General features: G+C 39.7%; 1 protein-coding gene across 1 annotated transcript; it reads left to right on the plus strand.

Moving 5' to 3' along the window:
- The first annotated feature begins 512 nt into the window (after positions 1-512).
- LOC131698886 (C-type lectin domain family 4 member E-like) lies at positions 513-8641 on the plus strand. Its single transcript, XM_058993552.1, has 4 exons — positions 513-775; positions 3993-4144; positions 5733-5845; positions 6575-8641. The coding sequence occupies exons 1-4, from the start codon at positions 700-702 to the stop codon at positions 6756-6758; spliced, it is 525 nt and encodes a 174-aa protein (XP_058849535.1). The 5' UTR covers positions 513-699; the 3' UTR covers positions 6759-8641.
- The last annotated feature ends 3817 nt before the right edge of the window (positions 8642-12458 follow it).

Consider the following 12458-nt stretch of genomic DNA (forward strand, 5'->3'; position numbering starts at 1 on the left):
TCAAGTGGGAGCAATTAATTATCCAATTAAATACTCAGCCACCTGGCATAAAAGGAGGCCTCAGCCTCCCATTTGGGGGAGAGTTCTAGAAGTAGAAGAAGTAACAGTGTTTTTCTGTGTGTGCTGTTTTTGTTCGTTTTGGTAAACAGGTGAAGTCAATGCCCAGCCTGGAAGCCGTATTTTTGTAAGTTTTGTTTTGTGCTTATTGTCTATCATTTCTGTTTAAAACCTTTTTGTTTGGCCCTTTATTTTGTATTTTTTTGTATATTAAAAAGTTTTCACACTGTCTCTGAGTCTCAACCTCTGTCGTCCTGTCACAACATGTAATACAATGAGGGCTCATCCTCCCCTGTTATTTTAGTAATGCCTACAGAATTTATGTTTTGTAATATGGCATTCTGGTATGTAACAATACTGGTTCAGGCAGTATTGTTAAATTCGAGTTTGAAAGAAAACAGTAAATAAAAGAAAAAGGACAGAGGGACAGATGACGCAGTTAGTTTGTAGCTAGAGCAAATACAGTACAGCTGGTTGTAGGCACATCTGAATAATGTTGCTATACTATAGACCATACAGATATGCTTTAAAATCATACATAGTCAGAAATACAGACATACATAAGAAATAGGAGAGTTGTAACTGCATAATTTAAGAAGATATAAGTCGTAGTTAAACTGAAGACTGTTTGTATGAAGCTGTATGGAGTTATTGTTGCTGAACATATTGCTGTACAATGAAAGGATTATAATTATCCACCCGTTTGACTGCCATGGATGTAAGTAAATAAAACGTGTTGTTTCTGAAGTTTGAAAAGTCTATACACCTATGTGGAAGGGTGCGGGTATTCACTGACACAGGAGACAGAAGTTGTAATTGAAACACTGCACAGGTGCTCGGTTTTATTTGGTTTAATTGTATGATTTGTACTGATTTCTTTTAGCCCGCAGAGGGCGCTGTTGTCCATGGTCTGGCTACCAACTATGGTATCCAGAACCTATGGGAATACCACGACAGGGTACTCAGTACAGTTCAGGTGCACTCGCAGGTGCTCAAAACTAATGAAAAACGAAAAGGCAATAAGAAAAAGGGAAAATAAAACACAGTAATGAAAACTACAAAATAAATGTGCTGCACTTCGCAGCGTGATTTTCCCCAGTTACCGCTACCTGTACGACCTGGGCCTCCGTCCTACACTATGTTGTTTCCTCAGCTGACTTAAAACAATATCGGGGTCTGCCCAAGGATTCCACACTTTCTCTCTATTTCTTTAATTTCTTCTCTTTGAGCTTCTTTAGGGTCTTTTCTCCTGTCCGTCCGTGGTCTTGCCGAGCAGCGAGACCGCTTGCTCGTTGTTCAAGTCTAAAGGGGTAGATGTGAGGAAACAGCACAGTATTAATTTATAGGATCAGCAATCGCACTAAAACCCGCCTCCCAGCCACTCAGAGAGGGGGAAAGCCCACACACCCTCTTCCCCACCTCTCTGTGTCACTGCCATGACTGGCAGGCAGATCCCACGGGACTGCCGCCCTCTTCCTGCAGGATCGTGCATATGTCAGACGGCCAGTCCAGATCTCTCCGTTACAGCCTAGAATTATTCAATACAAAATAAGAATTTGAACTAATATGCGAAGCACAGTAGCTGGATGATGCGTCGTAATGTATAAGCAACCTAGACAACAAACTCTGAAGTGGTACATTTGTTTATTAAGAAGCCACGACACATTCCATATTTTATTCATTTGTCCTGGTGATGTATTTCGAGCTTGTAACACATCTTCATGTGTTACAAGTACTGCTTGTACCAAAATCTCCACTTCCATATTGGTAAATTTCAGTTTTCGCTTCCGAGCATCCTCATCACCATGGCTAGTACCAGGCTGAGGTCTTTGTGTGCCATTCATTTTCTTTTGGAATGTGTAGCCTACACACGCAGGGTTGACCCAAACCCGCTATTTATTGTGAGAGGTGTGTAATTCTCCAATGCTAATTGCAGTGAGGGGTATTTAAATTGGTTGATTGTGGAATCGCCTGCTTCACCTAATTAGTCTTATAAAATAGGTCGTTATTTTGACGCTGAGTGCGGCCGTACTGAACACGCACATTACGTGGCTTTTTGCGGTCGGTTTTTCCCCTTTATAGATTTGGGCCTAAATATCTTGTAATGGTTTAATATTAAAGTGCCAGTAAGATTTAGTGTGCTGTGCGGTGGGTAAGCAGAAAACTGGTGATGAAGTGATGATCAGACAGGGACGTGGGGTGAATGCTGCTGTTAATGATTCTATTGAGGCTGTGCTTTTGAGTGTATACACAGTCCAGCTGTGCTCCAGATATTTCACCATTACTTATTTTAATCCAAGCGTACTGTTTAGAGGTGTTGTGCAAGTTCCTCCAGACGTCAGATAGATTGAATTTTGTCAGCACGCCAGCCAGCTCTCTGACGGATTGGGGATTGGGTTCATCATGATTTCTGTCTAAATTAAAATCTAAAGTACAATTCAAATCCCCACCCACCAGTATAAAATGTTCTGGATCACACTTTCCTAAATTCTGATTTTTTTTAAAAATAAAATCCGTTCTCTGCCCAAATTAGGAGCATAAATATTACAAAGATCAATAAAATCCTGTGACAGAAATATAATGAATCTTGGTGGTAAATCTCCCTCCCGACCTGTGAGGGCGCTAAGCAGCGAGGACAGAGTTCCTCTGATGGGCTGGCCTGACAGTTCATTCCCGGGTCGGGAAGTCGGCCAGTCTGGAAGAAGGCGAGACTCCATTGCAAGAACCCGGAAGGGAAACAATGCAGCAGCCACTGATTGTAAAGGCAGCTGCATTCGTTTACCAAGGGGTCATGCGTGACAGCATATAAGGGGGACGGAGAATCGTAATCAGTTCCTTCGTTTTTGGTTATTAAGAAGTGAGCTGGAAGGACCTGTGTTTTGGTGAAAATTGTGAGTGTTTGTCTTGTTCTGACTATTTGTTTGTTTGTATTCACTAGACAGCTAACACGTTCCAGAGCTGTCGCCAGAAGCCAGCACAAACCCGGAACAGCACTGCACTCATATCACTTTAAAATGTATTTGCACCACTAGCACTAATTCACGCACTAACAGACTTCTGTATGTGTTTTGTGTGGGTGTACAATAAAAACAGGACTATCATTTGCGGGGCAAACCCGGGGATTATGAATTAAGTAATACACGCCGCTGTATTACTTACCTTCATTATTGTTTACTGTTTGTTTCGCTGTCAGGCACTGGACAAAAACAAATAAAACAAACCTTTGCACCTGGATTACAATTGTCTGTCTGTTCTTTAACCTGCACCTGTTAACCACTTTGCCACAGACTGGTACAGACCAAGCTTATCCAGATTAAAAATACCAGGGAGTTTGTCCACACTGTCCCTTGAGACCTTTCCTCTCTCCAGTGCAGTGCTACTCAACTCTGACCCTCGACGTCCATTCCAGTCCAGGTCTTTATTCCAAGCAGGTCCTCAGTTAGTGAACTGCCTCTTCGCAGGTTCAATCTCAGCAGATTCAACTGTTTTAGAACCTGCTTGGAGTAAAAACCAGGACTGGACTGGATCTCGAGAGCCAGAATTGAGTGCCACTGCTCTAGTGTAGCACAGGAATGTGTGAAACAGGCATTTGCATTTAGAGCACCGTGTGATTGGAGAGGTCTGTCAGAAAGCATAACTAATGAGCTCAGCAAAACAGACTTGAGATCATTAGAAACCTGTGCTGGTAATGTGTGTTGTAATTCTACATGATGATACTGCAATAAGAAGGATTTGACACTTTTTAAAATGCAATTAGAAGTGCATTTGCAATGTGTAACATGAAGCTGTAACTGGATTATGTGTGGGGCTGCCAGCCCCCCTGAACCCCTACCCCCTGGGACCCCCTTGTGAATAAGATGCATCTCACAGGTTACATCCTGGAGAGCTAAAGGGATGAATACATTAATGCATGCATGTTCTTTCTCATTCTACAGACAGCAACTGTAATCTGTGTCCAGAGAAGTGGATGCAGTTCAATGGAAAGTGCTACTACTTCTCAACTGATAATATGAACTGGAACTCCAGCCGTGATAACTGCACATCAATGGGGGGGCACCTGGTGATTATAGAGAGCGAGGCAGAGCAGGTACAGAATAGCAATCAACTTCACAAAAATCCTAATGGAGCTGCACAGTCTGACATCACAGTGTGTAGGAACAATTCAGTAATTGATAATTCAGAGTTTATCTGGGTTGATTAGTTCTCTTATTAATAATATTTAATTGACGTGTTACAAAGATCGAGGATTTACTATGAACACACATTCACGCGCTAGACACAAGGAATGTTTAATAAATAGTAGTATTTTGTTAAGTACACAAATATTAAACAGAAATCAGAAAAGTCAGACAGTAAATCTCTTAGTCTCTAAGAACAAAACACAAGTCAAAAGCTTTCACTGCATTCATACAGCTAGCAGGGCAATTGAAATATGACACCGCCTATCTCCTCACACACAGGGCAGCAACCTCATCAGCCCAAGCAAGCTGTGACGTAGCTAGTAACTTGCTCACACACATACACGCCCACACACACACACATAATGGTATATAGATTAAAGATATGGCAAGTTTACTTTTAAAGAAATTCTTCATACAACAATATGAGGTAGATTACTTATAGTTACTTCATAAAGTTTCACTAAAAGTTATTTCACATGCAAAGTGTGTAAACTAAATAATTAACAGTTCAATTCTATGTGAATGTGTTACCATTAATTAATTTAGTTCCATGAAAGGAAAATGCAACTGGAATTATACTCAACGGTTCCTTGAAGCTTAGACTTTTGGTCCGCTGGTTTGGTAACTCAAATCTGTTGAAGTGTCCAGTACAAAAACTCTCCTCTCAGCAACGAAGTCTTCAATCCCACATTGGATCAAACTCGGCAAGAAAGCTTTCAATTCTCGATAGAATCAACAAACAGCTGCAGCAAAATTTTCAGTCCTCGGTATAGGATCCACAACAGCTCCCATCCGCTCTGTCCTCTTCACTGAATCTTTTAGCTGCGCAGGTAGCAGGGCACAGTTTCTTTTGGATACTGTGGTTGTAAGTGTACAGCAGACCCAGACTGGTTTGTCTGATAACAGATTTGTCTTTTGTCTGCTTCCTTTCGTCCAACAGCTTGTTGTTGCAGTTGGGACTTGTTGACTTCTATATTTTATGTCTTCCTTGCACCAAACCGCTTGTGTTTGCAGTTTTGCGGTCTCTTCACTGTCCTTTCAGCCTCCCCCAGTCCAGGTGCCCCCCTCCTAGCCCTGGTCATCTTCAGTTCAGTATTCCTGCCAGGAACCAAGGGGCCCTTTTCTTAAGACACAGCAGTTTCATTAATTAGTCCAGTTATATCATTAATACACATTCAGGTATTAATATCATATTCAGGGAATCTGTCCCACAAGTGTCACAGGCATTGCTGCTAACTGGTCCAGCACAAATTACTGAAATTAATCTACCGTATTCATTTTTATATATGGATAGGTGGAAGATCAACAAATTCCGTTGCTACTGTATGTATGTATATATAGAGGGAAAGAGATTTCAAAAACAGCAAACAGTTCTCTATCCAAGGAGAATCGGGATCTAACAGGGTACTCATCAATCACTAGAAATACTCCATGAAGAATATATACAGACAGGGTTAACACTGCTGGAGAGTCAAAGGTGTGTTTTGTGTTTAGGATTTCATTTTGAGCAAGACCGGCAGTAAGGAATACTGGATTGGACTGAATGATCAGGCTATAGAAGGACAGTGGCGCTGGGTGGACAACACAACTCTAAATCCTAATAAAGCGTGAGTCATTCTCTTTCTGAAATCATTTAGGAAGGTCTACTGTAAAACAGGAAATGACATACCTTGCAGATAGTATAGCCTAAAGTTTACATAAACTGTATATAAACTAATTGCAGTCAGTATGCTATCTCTGAGGCTTAAAGTAGTGAAAATGTCTTGCTCACAAACATGTCATGTTTTACAGTATTTTAATGATCTACTCTGTATTAATCCTGCTGGGGCTTTCCCCTCAAAGCGATTTATAGGCTTGTTTATTAATACAGTGAAATGAGGTCCATATATGTTTTAGATCCGCCACTGTTTAGCTCATTAAAATAGCCACCTTCGGTTATTACACCCAAGGATGTGCTTCATATCATCTCATTATCTCATGCCACACTCAGCCTTTTAATGCACAAACTGCAATGCAAAGACCATACGCGACTTCAACTTTAAAAAGTGAAATGGTCAGTCCTCCTAAAGCGTGCCTGTCTCGTGAGGATTGTTCAGTGCAAACTGCTGGGGTTACATTCTGAGCTCATTAGTTGTCCCTTATTGGGCTTGTAAAGCACTTAATCCTAGGAAAAGAGATGAAGAAAACGATACCTGGAACTGGCGTCCAATTCATGTGTGTTTCATGCAAAAGTATTTTTAAACTTTACATTTTCATGCAATTAGTAACCGATATAACGATATTGCTTTTTTTTAAAGCAAGCTTTAATCACACTTTGTGTTCATTTAATATTTCAGATACTGGGGCAAAAGGGAGGATGGTGTAGAACCCGACAATTATACTGGAGAAGATCCACTGGGGGAAGACTGTGTTCATTTTGCTAAGTATAAAAATTTCACACCCAGCTGGTACGATGCTTCCTGTACTAAGGGTTCATATCAAAGGGTTTGTGAAACAGTGGCAGCGATTATAAAACCATGATATCTGTAATCCCTCCCTCCCTCAAAACAACTGTAACATCTAATGCTTTTAATCATTTTAATATTCTTATAATAATAATTGACTTGAACTGTTTCTTGCTGAGAACTGAACTTTTTGATGGATGTAATGTCTGAGCGCTTTCAAGAGAGGTAGCACCTGTTCTTGTAAAATAAAGGAGTTACTGACTGCTTGCCCAGTCCAGTTAATCCTGAACATATTCAAGGTAATGTTGATCTAATAGGCATCTTGGTTATCCTTTAGTTATTTTTTTTTATTTTCACGCAGTGTTTTTATATGTATTAAATTAGAATTGACTTTAGATTTTTATTTCTATAAACATCTGCTTGATTTATTATTGGTTTAAGTTTGATCTGATTTGATTGCACTCGCTGATGTCTGTGTTTCCTTTTTTTCGGTTGTTTCGGTTCCGCGTTTCCCCCTCCCCGAGTGCATTGATTGGCCAGCAAGAATGACTTCTGTCTCCAGCCCTAGTTGTCATAGCGAACCAAAGCCAAGTGATGTCATTGGCTGGTTTACAACCTGCTCCTCCAGTGGTCTGTCCTTTCTAATTTCACCACGGCGTTTAAATAATAATAATAATAATAATAATAATAATAATAATAATAATAAACTTTATTTTGTATAACGCCCTTAAAAGCAATCATCTCAGACCGCTTCACAATTAATAGTACAGCAATAAATAAACAGATTATACATAAAAAAGCACAAGGAAATAAAACAATCATAACAATCATAAAAACGCCTTTCTAAAAAAGGAAGTCTTTAAATTAGCTTTAAAACACTCAAAGAAGCCGAGTCCCTTATCTCTAGTGGAATTGAGTTCCATGATTTGGGGCATAGCAACAGAAGGCGCAGGCGAGCAGAAGGGATACACAACAAACAGTGTGAGATCAGCAGAGCGGAGGTTGCGAGTGGGAGGGTAAAAAGATCAAAGATCTGACAGATAAGTCAGAGCTAGCCCATGAAGTGACTCATATGTCAGCATTAAAATTTTAAAATAAATTCTAAACCTGATAGGCAGCCAGTGCAAGGCCTCCAAGACAGGAGTGATGTGAGCTCTTGTCCTGTGATTGCTGTAAAGTGGAGTGGAAAGGGGCCCCCTTGACCCGAAGTAAACTACCAGACCGGACCGGAGCAGAGCAGAGATTTTAATAGCGTGACACTTTGGTGTTCTTAAGGAGAAGCACAGTTACTACCGACCGGAATAAGAGACCTGTTGGAAGGTGTTCAGAGGGTGTTTGGTGCGGTGAGTTTTTCGAGTGACACGTTTTGGACGTTATGTAAATTATATTTCATATTTGCTATTCGCTTTTAGCTATGTAAAGAAAATCTCTGCTTGTACTGGGTCGAGAGTTTACCTCTGTTACAGTTTTAGTGCCTTGTAATTTGTGATTGGTGTGTATGCTGCTGCTTATTGTTTTACTGTATTGTATGTATTTGTATTAAGATATTTGGGTTTGTCTCTGATTTTTTTAAAGGGGAAACTGGGTTGCATAACTTGCTGTATTGTATTAAATTATTATTATTTTTTTTTTATCCTCCCCGGATGTGCAGATACTGTAGTTGTGGGTAATTAGTATTGATTTTGCTTGTCTGTAGTGGTTATAGATTTGTTTATTTGCACAGAAGGTATTTGGAGTTTTCACTGCTGTTTGAAATTGTTTGTATATTTATGTTATTTCTATTTAATTATATGTTTCTTTTGCTTTATGACTGCGCTTTTGGGATTTGATATGACTGTAAATTGACTGCAATTTAAGATTTAAGGCAAGATCTAGCAATAGCCTGGTGATAACCATTTGTGTTAATGTGCTCTCGTATGTATTTTATCCTTGTGTGTGTAATAAACTTGCTGAACGTGATACCTGCCTTGTTCCTCTTCATCTCTCATTGCCTTCCACTGCCTCTCTCCTGAATCAAAGAACCTTGTTTTAATTGAAATTCGTTTTTATTGGTGGTGTTGTGCGCCCCTCCTTGATTAGCGAGCAGGGGGTTACAGCTCAGCCCGCTTACCACTCTTTTTGGCGGGTGAATCTCAATTTTGTTTTAAATAACTATTTCTGGGGGTGCAATTCCCTCAGTGGTGTAATCAGCTATAACAATATCTATGCTCTTTCTGTAGTACTAGCCTTATGATTTAAGGGGTGTTACATTCATATTAGAGAAATGTGAATCCAGAGAGATAATTGAAAGGAGCGCAACCTGCTGCTGCTGCTTCTCAGACAATTCATCACTTTCTTCAGTTAGTGCCTGAGAAGGATGCAAATAAGACAGAAAGTAAGGGAGATAAAAAGGTGGGTTAGCGAGCAAGACTGAGACACAGACTTGGAGGATAAAACACAGAGCCAGCTGATCTTCCCCGAAGCGACCTACTGTTGAAGAACAGACGCACCTTCGTTGTTGTGCTTTCCTCCTTCTCCTACACCTTCAGCACCTATTCTGACATCATTAAAAGGTACAGGCACCCTTGCCGCCCCACAATCTTGCACAACTGAATGCAAAAGGCTGATTTTTCAAAACTAGTCTAACATTAAACAGTTTCTAAAGCAAGTCCAAGTCCTGTTTAAGTTAGACTGGGCAACCTTCAAGCCCTGGTCATTATAAGGTGTGAGTCCTCATTTATTACTTTCAAAACCACAATGTAATTAATGTTATTGCTGATCAAACAAACCAGCAGCAGTGTCCAGTGACATCCTGATTTAATGAACAGTGTGGCTCTGAGTGAAAGGACGGAGGCAGATTCTCTCACATTCAATCCGGAGTAATGTCTTGGCTTCGCCCTTGCACTCATGTCTGTATATTAAATCATTCATATATTTAATGATACATTTGTAGATTCACAATCTCAAAAAGACAAATCTGCTGCTATATGTAATGAATTAGGACCCCCTTTCTATTTCGTAACAAGGGCTGTGTATTGCAAAAAGACATCCCATCTAGTTCAACACTGCTTGCTGTTGCCTACATGTTGTTAATGTTACAGTATGTGCGTTTACTGCAATTGTAGTATAAATCTATAAAGTTTATGCATGTTTTATATGTGTGGTAAAAAAAACAGTAAATGCTACACAACTGTAGACAATCACAAAAAAATAATAAGTGTGTGATACTGTGTTTATTTAAAAAAAAAAAAAAAATCTGAAAACCTGCTGACCACTAACCTTGCAAAATATAATTGAACAAACTTTGATGACTCTCCCCAGCTTTGAGAAATCAGCCTGTTTGCTGAGAGGGAGGCGTGTGGGCGCCAGTCTGTGAAACTGCACCACAGTGGATAACGTGAGGACTTTAGTTTTCAAACCATTTTTATCTTCCCTTTTTGCTATTTTATGTATTGTGTCAAGCATGTGGACTATGGGCTTGGTTTTTAGTAAATGTTCACTCTATTTCAAGAGTATAAATCTGCTTTGTAAATGTCTCTCTTTCCCCCGTGAATGTGTTTTTGAAGAGCTTTATTTACAGATAGTTCATCAAGAATGAGTTTCCAAGCTTTAAAATCAGTCCCAATGTTTGTATATATTTGAGTGTTAAGGACATTTAAATACTTCTTAAATATGAAAAAGATATCCTGCAAAGTAAACCATTGCATCATTGAGATCTGAAATAAATAACCCCTCCATGCCACTGTACAGAAGAGTGTTTCTCTCCTGTGTTTAGAAGGGAGTTTGTCTCAAATGACCCTGGCCAGTCCTGGTGCCTCTTAACCCTGTATCTGCTGCTGTCACCCTCGGACACCTTTGGAAATGAGCTCCTGAAACTCAAGCAGCCTCAGGGTTTGGGTTCCCGGTTCGTTGTTGTTTTTTCCTGGTGAGACCGCTACTAGGCCAGGGGCTGGGAGATTATTATAGGCTGGACTTAATATTTTGCACTGTCAATATTTTAATTGTGTATTTAATAAAGTATATACCTTTTTACCAAGTACTGCATTGTGTGTGGTTGTGTTTGGTGGGTCGGTGCTGGGTTACACTGGGATCCTTGGAGCAGTGGTCGGGTGGGTATCCCGACGTTGTGGCCACGGGGCCACTGTTCTGAAGGTAGAAGAATCTGGGGCAGCTTACAGATACGATTTTGTCACGGAGGTCATGAATTTGAAATGGATGTAAAACGCATTTGGTTTGGCATTTCCTTTAAAAAATGCAGTACGTCATGTAGTGGAAATACAAATATGCGAGTATCTGTTTGGTTGTGTATGCACACAGCATTTACGTGTAGCTATGTAGGTCAGCTAATGAGATTTGTATTTTGTAGCTGAGCGAGCATGTAAATAAACACAGATCGTATGTTACTGTAAATCCCGGTTGTGATCTTCACATACATACACTGCTTGTCTGCTTGACTCAGTCTCTTCTAGTTTCAATAACACTGATGAAGGCACTAGCCTTGCAACACTACATACTGTGATTGTGGAAAAATAAAATCAAAGCATCCCGGGTAGATTACTCTAAGGGGTTATTTTTTTTGTGCGACACCCACAATCAAACCTGACCTAGAGAATCACAGAACACAGCTGTGTAGCGAGTATGAAGGCAGAATCTCAAAGCGTTTTTAGCCATCTTAAGTCACAAGTCAAAGTGGCTGCACAGTTTCCACAACACTGGAAATATGAAGTTGCAGCTGCAATGGATTATGAGATATTAGCTGTAGTAGGTGCAGAGACGATGGGTTCACTAACTCATACTATAATTAGGGCTTCTGATTTTCGGTTTTAACCGATAGAAAAAAAAAAGAAACCGGTGGATAGCCAATAAACACCGGAAAAACTGTGCAAATGGTTAATCAATTCACGTTAACTTTACCCTTTTTCCATTAAAAAATAAAACCTATTACAAAAATAATAATAAATGCATTTCTCAGTGCTGCTGAGCAATGTCCCGCCTTCCTGACTTGTATCTATCATTGATTCGTTCTGAATACTTTAAACCCATCCCAACTACTGAGTGACAGCACATTCCTACATTTCTATTGCATAAGAGATTTAAAACGAGATTACAATCAGGAGGGAGGCTTGTTAGCAGGATTTAAAGCTGTATTAGAGTTAAGATACAGAGGATTTAAAACAGAATTGTGGCGAAATGTACAAAAATACGTACACACAAAACCCCCTGAAGAATGAGCCCGTGACCAGAGGGATTTTGTTGTGGAAGACAGAAAAGGAAAGAAGGTACAACTTAAGTGTGCAAGTACTGTCGAGTCAATACTATACATATTTTGACAGAAAAAACAAAAAAACAAAACGCTCAAGCACTTTGGAAAGTAACCAAAAACACTAATTTCATACAATATAACAAAAACGAAAGCCCCCCTCCAAAAAAAAGATTTACATAAAAATCGAAAATAGCTCAAAATAAGCATAAAATAATATGATTAATGAAACCCGAAGCCCTAGCTATAATACAGGCTCCCCTTACAGGGATGCTTCAAAAGATACTAAATCACAGAGGTGTACAGCTGATAGAAATGAAACTCAGCCCCAGGAAAAAAAAAACAACGTTGCAGTTGTTTTTTTTTAAAAAAAAGAAGTATCAGTGCTGAATTTGACAATTTTGCTGTTTTTTTGTAGCTTCCTCTTTACAGAAATAACTTTTGACACGGGTTGTTGATTTTGGGGAACTGTGTTCATTACCGTATAATTAAGAATACAGGAAGACTACATCGCCACTGAGATTCAAATAGCTGCTC

This window comes from Acipenser ruthenus, chromosome 20 (assembly GCF_902713425.1).
Source record: "Acipenser ruthenus chromosome 20, fAciRut3.2 maternal haplotype, whole genome shotgun sequence".
Classification (NCBI taxonomy): domain Eukaryota; kingdom Metazoa; phylum Chordata; class Actinopteri; order Acipenseriformes; family Acipenseridae; genus Acipenser; species Acipenser ruthenus.